Source organism: Macaca fascicularis, chromosome 12 (genome assembly GCF_037993035.2).
Source record: "Macaca fascicularis isolate 582-1 chromosome 12, T2T-MFA8v1.1".
Lineage (NCBI taxonomy): Eukaryota > Metazoa > Chordata > Mammalia > Primates > Cercopithecidae > Macaca > Macaca fascicularis.
In genome coordinates this window covers 66,535,887-66,559,577 of record NC_088386.1, presented here as the reverse complement: position 1 = coordinate 66,559,577, position 23,691 = coordinate 66,535,887, and the positions used below count along the sequence as shown (strand labels likewise).

The 23,691-nt window shown below is 45.7% G+C and overlaps 1 protein-coding gene across 3 annotated transcripts in view; it reads right to left on the bottom strand.

Moving 5' to 3' along the window:
* Window positions 1-6,494: 6,494 nt before the first annotated feature.
* GORASP2 (golgi reassembly stacking protein 2) overlaps window positions 6,495-23,691 on the bottom strand; it is a 41,365-nt gene continuing 24,168 nt past the window's right edge. The window contains exons 6-12 of one of the 3 annotated variants that reach the window (XR_010579913.1): window positions 21,798-21,930; window positions 20,018-20,141; window positions 14,522-14,608; window positions 13,050-13,157; window positions 9,857-10,225; window positions 8,056-8,175; window positions 6,495-6,989 (exon numbers count right to left, since the gene is read on the bottom strand). Coding sequence is in view for 2 of the 3 variants with exons in the window: in XM_045368282.2 (XP_045224217.2) it covers window positions 9,885-10,225; window positions 13,050-13,157; window positions 14,522-14,608; window positions 20,018-20,141; window positions 21,798-21,930 (793 nt within the window). In the remaining variant the exon portion in view is untranslated. Of the gene's footprint in view, window positions 6,990-8,055; window positions 8,176-8,893; window positions 10,226-13,049; window positions 13,158-14,521; window positions 14,609-20,017; window positions 20,142-21,797; window positions 21,931-23,691 lie in introns of those variants that run through there. The other 2 variants (XM_045368282.2, XM_065525643.1) reach the window with 2 other exon arrangements.

The window sequence follows — 23,691 nt, the reverse complement described above, 5'->3', positions numbered from 1 at the left end:
AACTTAGTGGGGATTTTTTTAAAAACAACTTTGTGGTTTTGGATGGCAAATTCAAGAATACAGAGCCTGGGACCTGGGTGTTAGAGGCAGAGTAGCCCTTGCCTTTCTGTCACACCGGGTCACATGCACAGCAAACCTCCAGAGATAGCCCATGCCCCCCCAGGGGGTGGTGGGAAATGGTTTGAAACCTCCTCCCCTCCCCACCGTGCTCCTTTCCGTAACTTCCTCCCAGGAAGGCAGGCCCCTCCCCACTCAAATCCCTGTCCAGGGTCCAGAGAAGGGAGTGGCCCAGGCAGAGAACCCCATTGAGTGCCCACCACATGCCAGGGACTGACTGCCACCTCTTCGACTCTTAACCTAGCACCCAATGGAGCTACACTCATTGCCTGTGCCTTTATGCGGCATATGGTGAATGCCCGCTGGGAGCTAGGTGCTGGAGAGAACTTTAAGTCAGACTTTGTCCCTGACACCAAGGCTTGAAGACAGATGGGTGTAACCCCTGAGGCCACCTCCCCTCCTCACAGGTTGCATTGTAGCACTTTCTCACCCTAGCCGTCCACTGTGCCTCTGCTGCTCTGCCAGTCTGCAGCGGCAGAAGGATGCCCGCGCCCAGGAAGAATGCTGAAGCCAGGTGTGTGGCCCCTGCAGTGGTGGAAGCTCCCCCAGCAGCGGGCGGCCATTTGACTAGGCTGAATCGAGTTGGCTTCACAACCGAGGACTGATCACTGACTACACCATCTCCTTGTTGGGTAAAACAAACCCTAAACCACTGTTATTTTAAATTCTGATCAAAATGAAGATACTAATAGCCCTGGGGGCTGAGTTCTGAGAATCCCCCACGAGCTGCCCAAGGACCTTGCACCCAGGTAGGTCCTCCATGCAGCCCTGCAGTTGCAGCCTTGGTCTGTTTCTGCTCCAGCATCCCCGCCCCACACCTGCCCGGGTCGCAGGCTTGCTGAAAGAATCCCTGGATGGTTCCGATTTCCACCTGGGTACTAGGTATGGCCCCAGCTCTACTACCCCCTAGCCATATGCGTGTTGGAGAGACATTTAACCTTTCTGGATTTCTCGGTTTTCATCTATAAAATGAGGGAATCGAGAGGGAGGATCTCCACACTACTGCCCTGATCCATAGGCATCAGTGTTTTTCAAAGCCACCAGGGCTGAGAAGTACTCGTCCATCGTTGCTTTTCTGAGCCCAGGGTTGAAAGAGTCCTTTGGCTAAAGAGCTGAAGAAAGGACGCTCTCTCACCCTATCCAGCTTTTGGTTCTTCCCGGTCCGCTACAAGACCAGGGAAAATGTGAGTTACTCCTCCAGTCACAACTAGAGCAGGCAGGTGGAGGGTGGGGGATGAGGTGTGGCACGGCACTTTGCTGGACTTTAGTTTTTGGGGATAACTCCTGAGAATCCTCCCACGCCATCAGGCTGGGAATGACTATGGCTCCTTTCTTAGGGATGCTCCGCCTTTCCCTCCTGCTCACAGGGAAACTGCCGACAGCTCCACGTTGGCCTGGCTTTTGAATCTATGTTCCATATGAATTTTTTTTTTTTTTTTTTTTTTAAACGAAAGGCCCCTGCTTGCTAAAAAGGAGGTTTTTCAGACCACTGACCTATGTAAGGGGCAAGCTCCCTGGGTACTTCACTGCCAAGAACAAAAAACACCCCCCTTATAAACACTCCCCAGGGCAGTGAAGTCTAAGCCCCTGAGCGTGGCATGCAAGGCCTTTGGCGATCTGGCCCCGCTCCCCCTTCTGTGGCAACTGCTACCACTCCATACTTTTCACATTCCAGCCACCAGAGCTGTTTGTAGTTCCGGGACACACCACGTGCCACATTCCTGTGAGTCCTTGCAGAAGCTGTTCCCTCTGCCTAAGAGAAGCTCTTCCTTCCACTTTGACCACCGAAGAGAACCTCTATGCATCCTTCAGTGCCCTAATAGTAGCTGCCCGCGAACGCCTTCCTTGATCCCGCACATGTTAGTTACCCAGCCTCTGGGCTATTCTGTCCTCTCGCTCAATCACTAGATCCGAAATGGCTAATTTACAGGTAGCCCAGTGGGATGCTTTTGGATTCGGGACACCTGGGCCCAGACTCAGCCTCCCCGCCCCGGCGCCCCCGGGCCTGTGCACAGCAGGAGCCTCCGCTGCCCGCGGGTGTGGGTTGGACGAGACCAAGGGCAGCAACCAGCCCGGGGTGAGGCCCGAGACCAGCACTGCCCTCGGAGGAAGCCGGGTGGGGGCGGTGCTCCTGAAGGCTCCAGCCCCGGGGAGGGAAGCCGGCCCCGCACCTCCCGCACTGGGCGCTCAGACCCCTGGTGCTTCTACGGCGTCTGAGGGTATCTCAGCCACCGAAGGGTGTCTCCGCCGCACCCAACGGGTCCCCCGGTGGAGAGATTTGCCTTCACATCTGATTAAAGGGGGCTTCGTTTGGTGAAGGCGCCCAGGCTCATCCCTCACGCATCCGCACTGGGTCGGCGATGGAAAGAAAGCGGGTGACCAAAGCCCTTCTTCCAAAGAACAGAAAGTGCCCCAGCGCGACGCCCCGGCCCCGCCCAGGGGCCCTGTGAGACCGGCCCGGAGACCCCGCGGCCGCTGGCGGGGCGCGGTTTTCCCAGGCTCCCGGCGCCACCTGGTGGCCAGTGGCGCGCACTGCGGTCTCCGCTCAGGAGGCCCCTTTGGCTCGGATCCCACTCCACGTGGGCGGCGGTAAAGACCGGAGTTCCTGAACAAAGGTGGATGTCGTTCCAGGAACCTGCCGTGTGGGGACAGAACTGAGGCGTGGGACCGGACAGACCTACGTAGATTCAGCTCCTACCCGAAGCGGGGGCCTCGGTTTGAGCTCTCCAGGCGCACCTGCTTCCTGGGGCCTGGGGGAATTAACCCAATACCTCACCCAGCACTTCTCTTTAAAACCATCCCCTTTTCTCACTGAAGTTCATTTGTAAAATTAGCCATATCCAATGCAACTATTATTTTTTCCCCAAAATATGCTAAAATAAAATACATAGGCATTAAAGGAGGAAAGACAGTTTTCTTCACTCTGGGTAACACCAGTCCACGCGATCAAGTTCTGAACCTGAACCTGAACCTGCCCTGAGGCCTGACCGGTAGCTCCTCCCTGCCTCTTCTGTCTCCTTCCGATTCAGCCACAGTGAACCCTCACCTGTCCCCTCCTGGAATATGGCAGCGTCACGGTGCCAAAGATCCCAGAGGGTTGTCCTCTTTTCTCAGGTTGTACTACTTACCTAAGAGAGACCTGAATTTGGGAAAATGAATTAGTCTCTAAAGTTTCATGCCCTTTAAAAACAAAACCTTGACAGAGACCAAGGCAAGTAACCGTTCATTGAAATCAGAATGACCTTTGAGCTCCTGGACTCATACAACAGGTACCTGTTTCTTCTTGATTTTATGAGGCTCCTCTAGCAGTTCTGTTCCTCACCACCAAGAAGCACACAGGTTGTTTAGCCATTGATCTCGAGTGGACGTGTTGGAACCATGCATACTTCACTACCTGATGGTAACACTGTTTCCAGAGTTCTAGAGGTCAAAACAGCGCCTGGGTACAACGTGGACTCTTGCCATTGTGTTTCCGGGCTCTTTCAGCATAGCTGTCTGAGCTACACAGTTCTGGCCAAACTGATTTACAAACACAACACAGCATTGCAAATCAGTCACAGCACAAGTCTATTCAGGGAAATTTCATGGATAATTCTAACCTAGGGACAGTGTTGGGGGTTTTTTGGCAGAGAGCTCCCTTAGTCTGATCAGTCATAACGCTGCTGGGGGAAAACGCTTCCCCAGCCCTGCAGCAGGGGCCGTCCTGGACAGACTGAAATGAAAGGCTTCAGAAGAGATGGAACAAGGCTTCGTTTTTTGTTTTTTTTTTGTTTTTTTTTTTTTTTTTTTTTGTTTTTTTTGAGACAGAGACTCGTTCTGTCGCCAGGCTGGAGGGCAGTGGCGCGATCTTGGCTCACTGCAGGGTTCAAGCGCTTCTCCTGCCTCAGCCTCCTGAGTATCTGGGGCTACAGGTACCTGCCACCACGCCCGGCCAATTTTGTATTTTTAGTAGACGGGGTTTCACCATGTTGACCAGGATGGTCTCGATCTCCCGATTTCGTGATGCGCCTGCCTCGGCCTCCCAAAGTTCTGAGATTACAGGCGTGAGCCACCGCGCCCGGCCCAGAACAAGGCTTTTTCTGGCTCTGTAAGTCTCCCATTCATCCACCCCCTAGATCAAAATAACCCTATTGTTTTTAGTAATTAAAAAGTAATTCGCGCCACTGCACTCCAGCCTGGGTGACAGAGTGAGACTCCGTCTCAAAAAAAAAAAAAAAAAAAAAGGCAATTTAAAGCCTGGCGCTGTGGCTCATGCCCGTAATGCCAGCACTTTGGGAAGCCGAGGCGGGTGGATCACCTGAGGTCAGGGATTCAAGACCCGTTTGACCAACACGTGAAACCCCATCTCTACTAAAAATACAAAAATTAGCCGGGCGTGGTGGCACGTGCCTGTAATCCCAGCTACTCAGGAGGCTGAGATAGGAGAATTGCTTGAACCTGGGAGGTTGCAGTGAGCCGAGATTGCACCACTGCACTCCAGCCTGGGTGACAAAGCAAGACTCTATCTCAAAAAAAAAAAAAAAAAAAAAGTAAAAAGTAATTGTGTTTTTAAAAAATTCTGGCAATACGCAAGTTTATAAGAAATGAGAAGTTCCTGTAACCCCACTCCCAGCCACCATAATTCAAGTGCTTCTGGAAGAGTCTTGCCCTGAACCTCAGGCCGACTTCTTAGTGTGGGTCTCAAACCAGGCCAGCTTGGCAAACAGGACCCTCCCCAGGAAGCAAGGCCATGGAGAGTGGAGGGTAAGAAAGTCAGTCAGGGATTCATGAACTCTTATTCACAACTCTTGGTTGTGAAAAGAGACTTGATGATCAATTCTAATAGAGTTGGTTGTTAAGGTAATCAATGGGTTGGGAACCCAGCATATGGCTTTAGGAAAAGAGACTAGTGAAACTCAAATTGTTGTTACTATCCCAGTCATTGTCCAGGGACATTTTCTCCCTCAGGTTTACCGTCTAAGTGGCTGCTTCAAATTTTGCTAACCTTAGTGCCCATTCCACACGATTCATTGGATCCTAAATAATGAAATCCATGAAGGACCTTGTTTCCTGATCCTGGGTCCCCAAGGGTTCTGGCCCCGCTGACTGTAAGGAAACCTCGGTTTCAGCCATCCCTTCCCTCTCCCCAGACTCAGCTGTGTTACTACCAGCATAACACAGGGCTCTGCAAACTCAGACACCTGCGGGCGGTGGGCGTGGGGGCTGGTGTACGCAGGTGGGGCTGTGGGAATTGGAGACTGGAGGACAGACTCCAAGGGGCGTTCATTTCCCTGTAGGATTGATCTGTTGCCAGAACTTGTGACTTTGAGAAACCAGAAATCTGGATTTATGTGAAACCTTCTGATTTTTAAATGTTGGCAATTAATCCATATTTTAATATATACAGGGGAGTTCAAAGGAAACATGCCTGGGGGGAAACGGTTTGCTTCCTCTTGTCTGCTGGGCAGAGCACTCTTATTATTCACCCCATGTACAGGAAACACTTAATAAATGCTGGCTACTGTTATTATCCCAAGCCCCAGCAGCCTTCATGGAGCATGGACTTGTATCTTGCCAGGAAATACACTGTAACCTCAACTCTGGTAACACTGAAAATCTGTGGCCCGCCTCCATCAATGGCTGGAGTGTGGCGTTTTCTCTAAACTGTCAAGCGACCAGAGTACTCACGTTTGTGTAACTCCCTGGAGAGGCAGTGGGGCGGTATCTGCACTTGTCTGCACTCCTCACTCCTCTGCTCTTTTGCGGCGCATTCTCACTCTCCTCACCCCTCCCTATTCCCCTCACCTGTAGCCCCCAGCTGGGAGTGGGACCCACTTGCCCTTCCACGTACTGTTGTTCTAGTGCTTGAATAATTGGCTGTGGCATTAATTCCCCATTTTATCAATTGGCTTGATACACAAAAGGCCTATAAAGGAACACTTTGGTTAGCCAAGCCGGAAATTGTTCTTCCTAAATCTAATGCAAAAAAAAACAAAAACAAAAACAAAAAACCCATATATACATATACACACACATATATATGTGTATATATATATATATGTATGTATGTGACAAAAGGACCCCTCCTCTAACCTGTGCACTTTGCTTAGTGGTAAAAGTAGGTACCTAGCAAGAACGATGACCTTCCTATGCGCCTATTACTTCCCGCAGTTACAGGTCCACCCTCCCTGGGGAAGTTTTTTAAAACGCCAAGAGTCCAGGAATCAATATTCTAATTGAGGCAATTCTAATCTGAAGACAGGGTTGAACCTTGCTGGGTAGTCAGATAATTAAAGAACTTCATCTTCAGGGTCACAGGGGGAAGGCCCAACCTTCCTTCACAAGTTACTGATAAAAAATAGGGCCACTCTGGAAGAAAAAACTTTTTCACAAATCAATCATTTAAATAAGATGTATTTAATTTTCTAATAAAATGCACCTATAGTCAACTGCTGCTGGAGGCTTTAATGCCCATGGCTTTCCTACTGTGACCTGCTAAAATGTAGGTCTGGCTAAGCCTTCTTCAGCTGCCAGAGAATGTTCCCTTCACCCAGACTCTCCAGGTCTCTGCTCAGCTGAGACTCTTCACTTGCTGCAGTTTGCGTGAAGTTGCTTCATGTTCCCATCTAAACCACAGGTTCCTTAACAGTGGGATCGGGGCTTCCATGTCACTACCGTAGCTCCAGCAGCCCACCAGTCTCTCATCTTCACTATAGTCAAAAGCAGAAATGTTTGGACATCCAAGGTAGAGCCATCTTTGAGCTTTAGTAGGTGCCTCTCAGGTGAGGAAGAGGCCACAAGGTAATTTCGAGGTCTTCAGAATTTTCAGGATTTTCAGAATTTTCAGTTTAACTAAGTTAAACTGCTCCCAGGTAAGCACAATTAGTAATGAACTAAAAATAAAACAGAAAAATCAGAGGGGAAAAGGTAAAATCATTGATATGGTTTCGCTGTGTCCCCACCCAAATCTCTTCTTGTAGTTCCCATAATCCCCATGTGTTGAGGGAGGGATCTGGTGGGAAGTGATTGGACTATGGGGGTGGTTTCCCCACTGCTGTTATCGTGAGAGTGAGTTCTCACGAGATCTGATGGTTTCATAAGCCTCTGGCATTTCCCCTGCTTGCGCTTCTCTCTTCTGCTGCCATGTGAAGAAGGTTCTTGCTTCCCCTTTGCCTTCTGCCATGATTTTAAGTTTCCTGAAGTCTCTCCAGCCACGTGAAACTAAGTCAATTAAACCTCTTTCCTTTATAAAATTACCCAGTCTTGGGTATTTTTTTATAGCAGTGTCAGAACAGACTAACAGAGTCATTATCCTAGACTCAAAGTAGAGACTTAGCTAGCCAAGGAGGTTCAGGTGAGCGTCCCTCCTGAGGCTCGACCCCACTGCGCTGCCCTCCAGCCTTCGTGACTACCGTATTTAAGCAAAAGCTCAAACTCCCTAGTCCAGCACACAAGACCCAGCCCCATGCACACAAACACTCAAGACTTTTCCTAGCCTTGCATAGTTTCCTCACAGTTCACTGCAGCCTTGACTTCCTGTGCTCAAGCGATCCTCCCACCTCAGCCTCCTGAGTAGCTGGAACTCCAGGCACATGCCACCATGCCCAGCTAATTTTTAAATTTTTTGTAGAGACAGGGTCTGTGTTGCCCAGGCTGGACTTGAACTCCTGGGCTCAAGCAATCCTTCTGCCTTGGCCCTAAGGACTGATTCCCTGGTCTGTCTCCCTACAAGGCCATGGAAGTGGCCTACTGTCAGGGAAACTCTCTCTTACATTGTGTTTCTGGAGCCTGGTACCAGATCTACCACTGTTAAAGACTGAAACTGGTTTGTCTGAAGGCAGCAGAAAATAATGAAGTATTTTCCACCTCAGGGAAGATCCAACAAGCCAATCTAGGCTGAGTGTCTGTCCATTAGTTAGGTGAGTGTTAAGAGTCCCTCACTATCATGGTGGCACACACCTGTGGTCCCAGATATTCAGAAGGCTGAGGTGGGAGGATTGCTTGAGTCCCTAGGAGGTCAAGGCTGCTGTGAGCCAAGATCAAGCCACTGCACTCCAGCCAAGGTGACAGAGTGAGACCCTGTTTCAAAAAAAAAGAAAAAAAAAAAAGGTCCCTCAATCTCCCTAGAGATTAGTGTTTCAGTTATGCTACTTCATCTGCCCAGGAAGACAGCCCAGCCTGTCATCATTCCCAGATGAGAGCTGTGACTGCACCAGAGTTCACAAGCATTGCCTTGGAAGAAATGTATTAAAAAAAATCATTTTGTAAAACTTGAAAATTACTCACTCGCTTTCCACTAAGGGATCTCCTTAATATTTGTCTTTTAATGTAAAAACAACAAATATTAAGGAGATCTTAATATTTAAGAACTCTTTTAGAAAGTAGTAACTTTCTCAAGTTTTCCTATCCTGGAAAGCCAAAAATTATAACATTTAAATGTGCTTGTGAATACTTTCCTCACCTGTTATAAGCTCCTTTTCAAAAAACGGGATTAACTGAAATATTTTAGAAACATTTACACAGTGTAAACAGAAGCAGCTATGATTAGGGCTGGAGACTTCTTTCATCATTCAGTTTTAAGTACAAACCTGGCCCCAGAAACAGATCTACCCCCAAAACTGGCTGGCACTGAGACTCCTAGGAGAGTGCTGGGCTGGCGTTGACTTCAAGTGTCCAGCAGGGCAGTCAGGGGTGAGTGACGTGAGGGTGATGTGAGGGTGCTGCCACCTCAGCCATGTCCTCCCTGCAGGGGATCAGCATCTACAGACTTATACCAGGGCAATAACAGAGGAACCACTTTTGTCTTATTTCAAAAACATGGATATCTGCATTTAATTTCATTCAGTAAATCAACTCCAGTTAACTTACCATCTCTTAAAAACGGGAGAAAGCAAACATAGGACATGAAAAGTTAAAGATGCATGACATACCGGAGAGTAGTAAGTGCACACGTGGCAATTAAGGGTTGTAATTTAGATGTAACACAAGAAAAAAAGTAAAATTACTGTACTTTATTGCTGTATCTATGCTTTCCCAGTATAGCTATAATACTACAAGGAGCCACAGAGTGCCACCTTCTGGTTTAAAACTGTGACACTTTCTTTATTTCTTTTGAAATGCCACTTTATAAGGTGGACGTAGAAAGCAACAGCAGCAGTTACAAAATGTTGTCTGAGTGATTCAGAGAGCTCAAAACAAGGATCCGTGTATAGGCTGAAGAAAAAGACGTTCAATTAACAGTGAGCGCTGTGGAATTTTAACACAAGTCTTCAGGTGGAATTCCTGTGTAAACCTTAATAGAGATGCGACTCACGGAGACCAAAAGTAAAATCTCTTTACCGTTTAGTTTTGTGAAGTGGTCTGCAGTCTCGCAAACGACTTACAAAGTACAAGAAATGTTGCGTGTGAGTACTAGGCATAGAATATTTCATTTTCTTACGGAAAGAGCAGCAGGGGACAGGAAACCTAGTGGACGCCCCGTCACCACCTTTCCCGAAGATGCACACCCGCAGCAACGGCAGCGCAAGCCTGGCAGCAAGCCACCCTTACAATTCTTTTTGGTTGTTTAAAATACAAGCACTTTCTGACATCTCGCCCTAGCGCGTGAGCCCCACTCAACTTGGCAGGAAACAACCCACGTCCTCGTTTAGTATCCCCTGTAGGAATTATTTACAGGATGCCTACAGATACGGTACAAACTAGTATGAAATTAATGATAGTTTGCATTTCCAGACACACTCCCGTGGTTAAATAAATATACCACGCCAATTCCGAAGAACGGTTCAATGTTAAGGTGATTCAGAAGCACTGGCATCCACAGCCGCAGAAACAGGCTTCTCGCTGACTGGCGTGGACTCGCCGACTCTGTCCTCAACCGTGGCTGGGGCCTTGGCAGTGGGGGGCGTCACATCCACAGTGAGTGAGGAGGCAGCGTCTGCCTTTGCAGTAGTTGTGGCAGGGTCGGAGGGTGGGTTGCCGGTGGGCGGGAGGGAAGACAGCAGCTCTCCTGAGCTTGCTGCAGAAGAGCTCTCTGGAACCAAGGGGAATGACGGGAGGAACTCGGATGGCAGGGGGAGAGGTGCAATGCCAGGTAAGTTTCGGGGAGGCAAGGAAGGAAGAGGTGGCAGACCTAGGACAAAAACGGCATAGATCATACATCCTCCCAGCACTGAAAGGGCAGCAGGCATCGTCAAAGGGCTATTTTTATTTACATTTCATTAAGGAAACTGAAGCTGAGGAGGTAACATAAATCACAACCTTGTCCGATTTCCAGATAGAGGCGCTGGCAGGGTTAACTATTCCCTACAATTGCGGCTGCCCGCAGGAATAGGTTCTCAGCTTCTAGGCTCCATGTGACCTGGCCCAGCACTGGGGGAAACTGGCTCAGGGAAGAAAGATAGGATCCTTCCAGTCAGAACAGATAACAGCCCACCCAGCAGGTGACACAGCTGCACTGGATGTCAGACAGGGGGACTCATGCTCACCCCTGCCAGCTGCAAGCTGTTACAGCTGCATTCCTGACAGACAACAGAGAGAGGTAGGCCACAACCCTCTTGCAAAGGCAGAAGGGAGGGGCCTGGATTCTTGCCCTTTCCACTGTCCTCAACAGGGATACTCAGCCTTTGCTTAAAACCTGTGATTGATAACTATTACACTCAGTGGACTCATTATGATGATTTTAAAATGCAAGGCCAGGCGTGGTGGGTCACGCCTGTAACCCCAGCATTTTGGGAGGCCAAGGCGGGAGGATCACTTGAGCCCAGGAGTTGGCGACCAGCCTAGGCAACACGGCAAAACCTCGTCTCTACTAAAAAAAATACAAAAAGTAGCTGGGCATGGTGGCACACATCTGTGGTCCCAGCTACTAGAGACTACAACGCCACTGAGGTGGGAGGACTGCTTGAACCCAGGAGGTGGAGGGTGCAGTGAAATGAGATTACACCACTGCACTCCAGCCTGAACAACAAAGTGAGACTCTGTCTCAAAAAAAAAAAAAAAAAAAAAAAAAATTAAAATGCATAATGAAGGAAAGGAGAATTATTTCAAGAAACAAAGGAAAGGCAGGGTATAAAGCACAGGTTCAGGGCAACCACCAGCTGGTGAAACTACTCAGAGTCTGTCAAATTTAGGGAAGGGGCAGAGGAGGAGCCAAGAATACAGGGCACAAAAGGTGGGGTGAGCGCTGCGACAGTAAATGGTAGTTTGACTACTACTGGTACTTCATTTTTATTTTTATTTATTTATTTATTTTGAGACAGAGTCTCATTCTGTCACCCAGGCTGGAGTGTAGTGGTGCAATCTCAGCTCACTACAACCTCCGCCTCCTGGGTTCAAGCGATTCTCCTGCCTCACCTTCCCGAGCAGCTGGGACTACAGGCACCTGCCACCATGCCCAGCTACTCTTTGTATTTTTAACAGAGACAGGGTTTCACCATGTTGGTCAGGCTGGTCTTGAACTCCTGACCTCAGGTGATCTACCCACTTTGGCCTCCCAAAGTGCTGGGATTATAGGCATGAGCCACTGTGCCTGGCCTAGTACTTCATTTTTAAACCTTTGGCCTGAAAACTAAGTAGGTTAAGGAATATATACAGATGTTGAGTGTTACAAGAGGGGTAATTCTCATCTAGACAGAAACAAGATGGTGACGATGCACACCATGGTGCTGTAAGATCACTCACTGGCATCACTGATGGGCCAAACTACTGAGATGGCCTAGTAAGTCAGGCCTCCCAAAGCTTAAGGTATGCTGGGTGATCATTAACCACACGGACTCGTAGGACGCTGCTCCTTCATTTTCAGACAGAAAATCTGAGTGTAGACACTTGGAATATCTGCTACCTTAGACATGTCCAGTTAACATTTCCCATAGTTTTAAGTATAAAAGCATTTATAAATAATGGAAGATATTCACGTTTGTTTTGTTTTTATATATATACATTTTTTAAAAAAAGAAGAATATTGGCTGGGCACATTGGGAGGCCAAAGCAGGAAGATTGCCTGAGCCCAGGAGTTCAAGACCAGCCTGGGCAACATGGTGAAACCCGGTCTCTACAAAAATACAAAAAATTAGCCAGGTGTGGTGGTGTGTGCATGTAGTCCCAGCTACTTGGGAGGATGAGGTGAGAGGATGGCTTGATCCTGGGAGGTAGAGATTGCAATGAGCCCAGATCGTGCCACTGTACTTCAGCCTGGGTGATAAAGCAAGACTCTATCTCGAAAAAACTAAACAAAACAAAAAATACAAGCCCAGTCAGCTGAGCAGGGGAGACGTTTTATGGCATAATTTCTGGGCTTGGGCTACGCACAACAGGCTCCACTACTTCCCCAGTGGCAGCGGCTCCAAATATGAAGAGAATGGCGGGGAATTCACTCACCTCCACTAGGCAGCCTGCATACCTTCATTAAAGTCAATGCAGCAGGGCCACGCCACTGTGCTTTATTGCTACCCTGGCTTTTGAGGCTAAGCCATCAGGGTGCAGAGATAGGAGGAGGAGCGGGAGGAGGAGGAGAGGCAGCAGGGACTCAGAAACATTCTTCTTTCCTCTTAAGCTTTTTTTTTTTTTTGAGATTAAGTCTTGCTCTATTGCCCAGGCTGGAGTGCAGTAGTGTGATTCTTCTGTCTCCACCTCCTGCATAGCTGGGACTACAGGCACTTGCCACTATGCCCGGCTAATGTTTATATTTTTTCAGTAGAGACGGGGTTTTGCCATGTTGGCCAGGCTGGTCTTGAACTCCTAACCTCAGGTGATCCACTCACCTCGGCCTCCCAAAGTGCTGGGATTACAGGCATGATCCTCTTAAGCTTTTTAAACAAAAAAGATGAATATTTATTCAAAGTAGCTGAAATCTGTTAAACTGATTTGCTCTTTTCAGAAAAAATTGAGGAGGATGGGCATTCCTGAATAAAACTTTTATGAGAGAAAGTCCTAGGAGGGTGAGATCTGCAACATACCTGGGTTTACAAGTTCGGGTAAGCCAACCCCTGGCATGATGTGTGGTGCTGGGAGGTTGAGGTTGAGGCTGGGGAGGTTGGGCAGTCCTGCTGGTAAAGGCATCAGACCTGAAGAGAAGGCAGAAAAGAAAAAAAGGGAAATCACTTGACCTGGGGAAGAAATAAATCCTTGTGTATTAAAAACAATCCCAGCCACTTCTAAGTGACAGTACCAGAAGTCCACCTAACGTGTAGCAGTTTTGTATCATAATCATAATGCAACGAAATTTCACTTAACTGAAATATATTTCTCTACCTAAGTGATTAGATTAGGTGGCTAAATGGGTAAAGATGAAAATAAATAATACTCTTAACACTCTGGAGTAAGAATGATGATGGCCCGAGTGACTTGGAGAAAAGGCTGATTTGTTTCAGTAGATATAGAAGACAATGAAACTGAATTTTTCTTTGATGGTTGAGGTTTACAGTCTCTATGACTTTTTAAATTTCTTATTCTGAAAAATATTTGCAGACTTACAGTTGCAAAAGTAGTAAAAAGAATCCACCTTTCACCCAAATTCCCATGTCCATGTATCAGCACACTTGCTTCATCATTCTGTGTGTGCACATATTTGGTTCATGGCTTAATATGCTTGGATAATGACACTTTTAGTCATACATTAAAAGCGCTCACAATGAAAGTATATTTGATCACTAAAATAATATTTGATTATTATTGGCTGGATAAAGGAACTTGGTCTTCACTGGGAATATGAAGAGAAAAACACAAAAATTTAATTTAATGTTAGAGCTACTAAAGACCAAATAAGAAGCCTTCTCTTCTAGGCTCCCACGAATGACTGTCAGGAAGTCCTCACTAAGGAGACAATGGAGAATGGACTTCTGCAGATTCCTTATTCCTGGCGTATGCTGCACTGTGGTACTGCAGGGGCAGCAGGTGGCCGCTGGCCAGGGTAAGGAGCACTACGCTCGGCAGCTAACTAGCTGGTAAATGGCACGCACCTGTAGTCCCAGCTACCAGGGAGGCTGAGGCAGGAGAATCGCTTGAACCTGGGAGGCGGAGGGTGCAGTGAGCTGAGATCGTGCCATTGCACTCCAGCCTGGGCAACAAGAGCGAAACTCTGCCTCAAAAAAAAGGGCCGGGCATAGTGGCTCATGCCTGTAATCCTAGCACTTTAGGAGGCAGAGGCGGGCGGGTCACCTGAGGTCAGGAGTTTGAGACCAGCCTGGCCAACATAGCAAAACCCCATCTCTACTAAAAATACAAAAATTAGCTGGGTGTGGTGGCATGTGCCTGTCTACTAAGGAGAGCTGCCCTAGCTCTCATTTATCACAAACTTATTGCAGAGATAAATTGAGATTAAAAGACATAAAAAGTTATGACATAGGTAGAATATTTTTCATTGTTCTAAAGATGCAAATATCAGTAATACTGTTATCAACAGCCACATCTCTAGTCCCCTGGTGGTTACCTGGTAAAGTAGTAGCTGGGTTCATTGGTGGCACAGAAGTGAGGGACTGGTTTACTTGTGGTGGCAATAACGGTACTGTTGGTACACCTAAAAAGAAAGCACAATCTTTTCATCTCTAACAAATTTAGTTGACAAAAAATGAACAGAACACGTTAGGACAATCTGCAGTCCCTTCTTGCCCTGTGGTCAGGTCTTCATTTGGTCCCGATTTCCAGCTGCAACTGACTGTCCACCACCCTTTACTGCAGATCCACTAACTCTGCCCATGGCTCTCAACAAAGGCTGTTACCAGAGCCTGTGACAAGAAGGCAGGAGGCCGTGCAGTCCCACCCCAGCCCAGCTCACTGGACAAGAGGTTTACAACTGACCCAAGCAGGGCTGGATTAGAAAACTGTCTTAGACATTTGTATATGGGACACAAGGATTCTAGTCAATCTCAACTGGGCTCCTAAACTAAGATGCCATGTTAAGTCGGGGGTTGCAGGGGGACCATGTGCCCTGTGAAACAGTGAATGCTGGTCTGTGAAAGAAGAGAATGACATAGGTGGCTTGAAAGAGACAAAAGAGCACATGAACCTCTAGGATGAAGAGAATGACTTGGCTTCCTGAATGTCCATTTCCTTTTGACCTTAGGTTCTGTGACAGTCCTTCGAAGTCTAACACATTTCCATGTGTACTAACGTTAGCTTGAGGAGGTTATGTTCTTCATGTACAAGCCTTAGGATACCACCTAATCATGTTTACCACCTACCCCAGTGCGAGGTTTTGCTGATGTCGAAACAATAAATGAAAGCACATCTTTCACCTATTTAGCATTCATTTTCACTTATCTAGCACACAGATTCCAGATTTTGTCTTACAGATCTGCTTAAATATGGTAGCGGGAATAAATTGTGCCTAAAAGTATGAACCAACCATGCAGGCAGTCTATTATTTATTCATTTATCTACTTTTCTGTGGAATTCAGAGGCAAGCAAAAATAAGAAAAAAGTCTAACTGAAACACTGGCAAATGCTCTATTAGCTCCCAGACTGTATAATTTCACTCAAATATAAGAAGCTGTTTTCTAGTCTGTACCAAAGTGTTAGTGAGTGTGCACTTCGTAAGTGGTCAAACACAATAGCAATGCTATAATTTTTTAATATTTGTTTTGAAATCTCGGTTTTAAGAAAATAAAAGCAGCTTGGATTGGTTAAGCAAATTTCTTCTATTTCCCAATAAAATCTTTCACGTAAGTTTCTTTCATTCTTTTTTTTGTTTGTTTGTTTGAGACGGAGTCTCCCTCTGTCACCCAGGCTGGAGTGCAGTGGCACAATCTCGGCTCACTGCAAGCTCCGCCTCCCGGGTTCACGCCATTCTCCTGCCTCAGCCTCTCGAGTAGCTGGGACTACAGGCGCCCGCCAGCACGCCCGGCTAATACTTTGTATTTTTAGTAGAGATGGGGTTTCACCATGTTAGCCAGGATGGTCTCGATTTCCTGACCTCGTGATCCGCCCGCGTTGGCTTCCCAAAGTGCTGGGATTACAGGCGTGAGCCACTGCATCCAGCTCTTTTCATTCTCAAAGGATAGATACATTCACAAGTCTCAAAAATAACTGACTAAATCTAAGCCAGGAATTCTAAATCTAGGGCCCATAAACGGGCTTCAGAAGGTCTGTGAAGCTCCTAAAATTGTATACAACAATTTTTGGAAGGCAGGTTCTTTACTTTCATCAGATTCTCAAAGGAGCTGAATGGACAGTTGAGTGTGGTCATTCGTTCAAGTTTTTTGGGGGGCACCTACTGTATGTTACACATTGTTCTAGGCACTGAGGCACTTTACAACATGAAGAAAACAGAAATCAGAACCTTCAGGAAATTTCCATTCTAATGAGGGGCAGGAAAAGGAAAGGAGAAAGATCAAATAAATAAAATACATAGCATGTAAAATGGTGATACACTCGGGCCAGGCACGGTGGTTCATGCCTGTAATCCCAGCACTTTGGGAAGGTGAGGCAGGCGGGTCACCTGAGGTCAGTGGTTCAAGATCAGCTTGGGCAACATGGTGAAACCCTGTCTCTACTAAAAATACAAAATTAACTGGGCATGGTGGTGAGCACCTGTAATCCCAGCTACTTGGGAGGCTGAGGCAGGAGAATCACTTGAACCCGGGAGGTAGAGGTTGCAGTGAGCCAAGATCATGCCACTGCACTACAGCCTGGGCGACAGAGCAAGACTCCGTCTCAAAAAAAAAAAAAAAGGAAAAAGGTGATACACTGCAGAAAAATCAAGCAGGTCACAATGATCAATGCCACTTCAAAATCGTAGTCATTTTCTAAAAAATTTTATAATCCAGAAATCTTCAAATCCACAAAAAAGTTTAAAAAGACATATACTTTTATTTCTCTACAGTTACTTTTATATCTCTACAGTTACATTATATGGGCTATTATATTACATTATGTTACAATGTATGGGCTAATTTGCAAGCAACGTAACGAAAAGTGAAGATGGAAAAATGCCCATAAAAAAGTTGTTCCTCACGTGTTATGATGCTAGAATATTTTAGTCTTTTTAAATTTATTTACTCAAAAGGGATGACGTCAATTTCTTTCAGTCTCTTTTGAGCAATTCATGCTTTATTTACATTTGTCTTTAACCGTCAAGCAGCCATTTCTCTGCAGTGCCATAAGCCAGGGATCTCTGTGCATGCGCTTAAAAGACAATACAAGTATAACTACAATGTAATGAGAAAAGATTTAAAATGTCAAAGAGAAACTGGGGCTTGAAGAGACATGACAACTATCTCCTAAAATCAGAAGTGTATCTGGGGCCAGGCGCAATGGCTCATGCCTGTAATTCCAGCACTTTGGGAGGCTGAGGCGGGTGGATCACCTAAGGTCAGGAGTTCGAGACCAGCCCAAAATGGTGAAATGCCGTCTCTACTAAAAATACAAAAAATTAGCCAGGCATGGTGGTGCACGCCTGTAGTCCCAGCTACTCGGGAGGCTGAGGCAGGAGAATTGCTTGAACCCGGGAGGCAGAGGGTGCAGTGAGCTGAGATCGCGCCATTGTGCTACAGCCTGGGCAACAAGAGCGAAACTCTGCCTCAAAGAAAAGGGCCGGGCACAGTGGCTCATGCCTGTAATCCCAGCACTTTGGGAGGCAGAGGCGGGTGGGTCACCTGGGGTCAGGAGTTTGAGACCAGCCTGGCCAACATAGCAAAACCCCATCTCTACTAAAAATACAAAAATTAGCTGGGTGTGGTGGCACGTGCCTATAATCAATCATGGCTACTTGGGGAGGCTGAGGCAGGAGAACTGCTTGAACCTGGGAGCCAGAGGTTGCAGTGGGCAAAGATAGTGCCACTGCACTCCAGCCTGCCTGGGCAACAGAGTGAGACTCTATCTAAAAAATAAAAAGTACAATAATAAAAAAAAAAAAGCATCTGGAACACGCTTACTCTAAAACAAATACGAGTAATTCAGACTCAGAATGGGCTGCTGCCTTGGGAAGTACACTACCCTACCCCTTACTAAGTCTATTCAGGAATAAACCAGAGAATTATGTGATGAGATGTAGGCAAAAAATTGTAATATCATAAAAAGGACTTATACTGCTTGAATGAAATAAACTCTAAATTCCCTTTCAACTCTATGATTAGAGACTGATGACATTAATATTTAATTTCATCTAGGAAGTATTCTAAAACTGGATTGTGGTGATGACTGCACAATTCTATGAATATACTAAAAATTATTTAGTTGTTTACTTATTGTGAATTAATTTATGGCATGCAAATTATTTATCGATAAAGCTGGAAAAAAAGAAAACCAGCAAAGAAGGCAAAGGTAAGTATATCCCAATATTGATAATTGATAAAATTGGGTGATGGGGTTCATTATACAATTCCAGCTCTTTTGTGTAAGTTTGAAATTTTAAATTTCATCTGGAGAAATAAAACCAGGACTAAAGAGCTGGGATGAGAACCTAGGAGACCAATTATAAACACCAAACTGTCAACCTTACTACTGCATCTTGGTAGGCTGTTTTAAGTCCATTACAGAACAAAGTGGGATATAAACAAATTGTGAATATAAATATTTAAGAGAGCCCAGGAACAAAAGGTAATAATGAGGCTAGCAGCCATGGCTCGCACCTGTAATTCCAACAATTTGGGAGGCCAAGGCAGGATGATCACTTGAGGCCAGGACTTAGAGACCAGCCTGGGCAACAGAGAGACCCCATCCCTACAAAAACATGAAAACTAAAAACTTTAGAAAAACTGATAATGGGTACAGAGTTTCTTTTGATGTGATAAATTATTCTGAAACTGATTGAGGTTATTGGTTGTACAACTCAACAAATACACTAAAAAAATACTGGATTGTATACTTTAAGCAGGTGAATTTTATGGTAATATGCATTTTATCTTTAGAAAGCTATCAAAAATAAATAAATAAATAAAACACAAAATAAACAAAAAGGACTATATCAGGTAGAACAAGGGATGAAGAAAAGGAAAGAGGCTGGGTACAGTGGCTCATGCTTGTAATCCCAGCACTTTGGGAGGCTGAGGAGGGCAGATCACCTGAGATCAGGAGTTCAAGACCAGCCTGGGCAATGTGGCGAACCCTGTCTCTACTAAAAATACAAAAATTGGTCGCCGTATGGTGGCACGTGCCTGTAATCCCTGACACTCGGGAGGCTGAGGCATAAGAATCGCTTGAACCCGGGAGGCAGAGGTTGCAGTAAGCCAAGACCATGCCATTGCACTCCAGCCTGGGCAAAAAGAGTGAAACTCTGTTTCAAAAAAAAAAAAAAGAAAAGGAAGGAGACAGGCACATGTCCCCTAAGCAAGACTGAGCTCCTCAGAAAGGAGCTCCTACTCACTTTTGCATCCCCAGTGCCTACTACTTCAGAAACACGCAAATGTGTTGAGTAACCAGAGCAGTTAAACAGAATTTCAAGTCAAGAGTTCTGGCTTTACAAGTTGTAGAATCTAAGGAAAGCTCAGGGTCTAAAATATGCAGGGAAGACTTTTAAGCCCCATGTGTATCCACATGGTGATTTAGAACAAGCTTTCACAGCCAGTACCTGTCAACACAGAGTATATATGTAGTTTTCAAGGTACACTGGCATTAATTTTTTAAATTCTTTTTTTTGAGACAGGGTCTCACTCTGTCAACCAGGCTGGAATGCAGTGGCACAATCACAGCTCACTGCCGCCACAACCCCCGAGGCTCAAGCAATCCTCCCATCTCAGCCTCTCGAGTAGCTGGGACTACAGGTGCACACCACACCGGCTAATTAAAAAAAAATTTTTTTTGGAGAGACAGGGTTCCACTGTATTGCCCATGCTGGTCTAGAATTCCTGAGCTCAACCAATCCTCCAGTCTTGGCCTCCAAAAGTGCTGGGATTACAGGTGTGAGCCACTGTGTCTGGTCAATTTTTAAAATTCTATGCAATAATATTACATAAAATAGACTCAAAACAGAATATATTTTTCTGCACACCTGTACTGAGAACACTACTGACAGCTGGTGGAGTTGAGCTAATAGAAAGTCCAGCCAGACTCTGTTCAATTCCTGTAGTTCCTGGTGGTGACAAAGACGGGGGATTAACTGAGGACAGCTGGACCTTCCAAAAAGAGAAAAAAAAAACACGAAGATTACTTAAGTTTATTTAAAAGAAAATATAAATATTGGCTCTTACCTGCCCTGCAGATACATATTTGGTTCACATATGAGCTGTCATAAGCTTCATTTGGCACATCTGCCTCCAGACCCTCCCTCCTAATTTTGGTACATGTCACGGCCCATGTACTGTAAGCATCTCTCTGTCCTGTCACTTCTAGTCTTGGGACACATGGCTTCTACCCCAAGTTGCACACACTGCTCTTGATACTTCCACACTAGAAGAGATTCTACTCTCTCCTCTTTCCTTACCACCTGGAAATCATTTTATTCAACCTTTAAACCACCACTGCTTTTCTCTTCTGTCTGAATTCCCAGCTGGTTTATTTGTTTTAACTTTCACTGCTCAGGAAAGAAATCAGCTGGAAGTCTTAATACATGATAGACTTCTCAAGATTTCCAACCTCATGAGTGCATTTAATATTCTTCTCATCAGTGAATAAATGTAGCAGGCAGATCTCCACTTTTCAGGAGAAGAAAACAAGGAGTCTATATGGACTCTACAGATGGGTGGTTTCATTTCTGAATAATCCACCGTCTGCAGCAGCTCCAGTGCCCTTCAGTACATTCCGAGACAACCTGTATTCCCACCCTTTGCCTAGCTGCTAGTCACTCTCTCATCTTCTCAGACTACCCAAAGAGGTTCAACTGGGAAAGCCCTGATTAGGGCCAGTGGATATGGTGGCTGGGGTCTGAACATGTAACCATATTGGCTCTGGCCATGAGCCAATGTTGGAGGTGAAACTTCTCAGCAGTTCTTCTTTCCTTCCTCTAGAATTGAAGATGGCCAAACTGTGTAGACAAAACCACAGTGGCAGCAGCCCTGTTTTTACAACAGCAGCATTTTCTTTTTTGGGTGTTTGGTTTTTATTTAGTTATGCAGACAAGAGTTAACTGCCCTGAGATGCCTCCTTAAGAAACATTCAAAAACCCTATAAGCCTGTTCAAATCTCTCTTATTCCTTGAAAAGTCTTACTTTGATCCTATAATAGCCCCTTCACTCCCCTCATGACCCCCACACACATAGCTCTCCTTGTTTTCTCAATTGTTTCTTGAAACAATAAGCAACAGCTAGCAGCACCTTTTTACCTATTCACTCTGCTGACCTGCAATTTGCATTTGTCCCCTGGCAAGTCTCTGAAATTGCTCTTGCCCAGGACATGGTTTTTTCACTCCTTTCACCTAACTTCTCTGTAGTACCTGACATGGCCGACTGTGTCCGATTTCTTGAAGCTTGGTTTTCCCTCTGGCCTCCTGCTGACGTTCCTTTGCTAGATCTCTGCCCATCCAGATTTTCAAGATGGCGACCCGCCCAGACCCAGTCCCTAGCTGTACAGCTGTCCTAACAGCCACTGGGTTACATTACCCTCTCTTTGCTGATGATTCCCACATCTGCATCTCTAGCCCTGTCCTTTTTCCTATAACCCAGACTCATGTATCTCACCTCTATCTAGGTATCTTACCGGAACCTCAAATTTAACACAATCAATACTTAACTCATCGTCTACCCTATTTCATAGTGCTACTGCCATATACACTAAACACATGACTTGTTTTGGTAAAAACTTTATGATATATTCAGGTAAGAATGTGACCTTACCTCTGTAAACCCATCTTTAAGAGGTGTAATAGGTGTACCAGCCATTTGTCCTGGAAGAGAAATTTTCTTTCCTTCTTCAAACGGGCGTGTAGGTATTCGATGCAAATAACCATATCCAATGCCACATCCTAGGCTATAAAAACATTTTTTTCTTAACATTGTTATCAATCACAGCTTGTATTTCTTTGAGGTGTTTTTTTTTTTTAGGGGGGGTAACCCAAGAGCATAGATTCAAGTTGCCCTGAACATGCACTCCCTTCTTTGAGATTTTAAGATAAAAACAAATTTCTATTCTTTTAGATAATGTCATCTAAGCAGAGGTCCCAGACCACCCCACAGAAAACAGCACCCTTCCCTCCACTGTGGATACCACCCTTACTCCTTTATTTTTCAAGCATTCATCACCATCCAACACACTGCATATTTATTTACTATCTATCTCCCCCAACAAAATGTTAAGATCCTTAAGGACAGAGACCTTGTCTGTTAACTGCCTCCATAGCTGCTGGCACATGGCAGACATTTGATGATTATTTGCTAAATGAATGACATATATACAGCCTTTCCACTGAAGAGCTCTAAGCACTTCTGCATGATGACATCATTTACACATTCCATAGTTCTCTTTCAGAACCCTGACACAAATCAGTCATGTATGTTCAACCCAGATTGAACATACTTCTATTTCATCCTCCCACTGCCACCAGAGGCATTTTTCTAGTAAGATGTGATCACATTGCTTCTTTCTAGTCTGATGTCTTCTCAACATTCCTTTCTCTTTCCTCCCTTTGGGGAATTACTTCTCTGCTGTTGTGTGCAGTGCTGGTAGGACTGTCAATCAGAGTGTCTGCCCTGCCCAAACCAAGGGCATGGCTCATGGTCAAAGCCAGGCCAATTTCTCTTGCCCATGGCTGCAAACCTTGGGAGTCAGAGAAAAAACAAAAATGGCTTTAGTAGAATGAATGCTGATGACATTGCCAAATACTTCTTCCTATCTAAATCCCTAGAGGTTTTCTGAGTCCTGTCCTTTCTACATCTGGTTCTTAAGCTGTTTCCTTGATTATATGAGCTAATCCATATCAATAAGTATGTTACCTGCTTATGATGGTGACAGCTGGTTTTTACCATTTGAACCCAAAACCCCCTACTGATACAATTATCACAGCCTCAACTGCTCAAAATATATCAGAAGTCCTGACCGTGGTATTTAAGGCTCTCTACAATCAGGTTTCGACTTATGTTTCCATCATGATGGCTTTTATTTCCCAAACAACTTGACACTTTCAGAGTAGGCCATGCATGAATATCTCTGTGCCTTTCTCCTGCCACACCATCTATTGTCTCCACTGCCACCAAAGGCTGGGTGAGCAGGCAGTGGCCAACTGCAGCTCTTTTTAATTAATTAATTGATTTATTTATTTACAAGACAATTTATTATTCTGTTGCCCAGGCTGTAGTGCAGTGGCATGATCTTGGCTCACTGCAATCTCTGCCTCCTGGGCTCAAGCAATCCTCCCACCTCAGCTTCCTGAGTAGCTGGGACTACAGGCGCGTGCCACCACGTCCGGCTAATTTTTGTATTTTTTGTAGAGACAAGGGTTCATCAGGTTGCCCAGGCTGGTACTGAACTCCTGAGTTCAAGTGATCCACCTGCCTCAGCCTCCCAAAGCGGTAGCATTACAGGCGTGAGCCACCATGCCAGGCCTAGCTCCTCTTTAACCAGTCTGACGTGCACAATGATGCTTCATCTTACGGTTATTTGTTCCTTCTTCTCTCATAATCAAAACTGCAATTCAGCCAGGCATGGAGGCTCACACCTGTAATCCCAGGACTTTGGGAGGCCAAGGTGGGAAGGTTGCTTGAAGTGAGGAGTTCAAGACTAGCCTGGGAAACA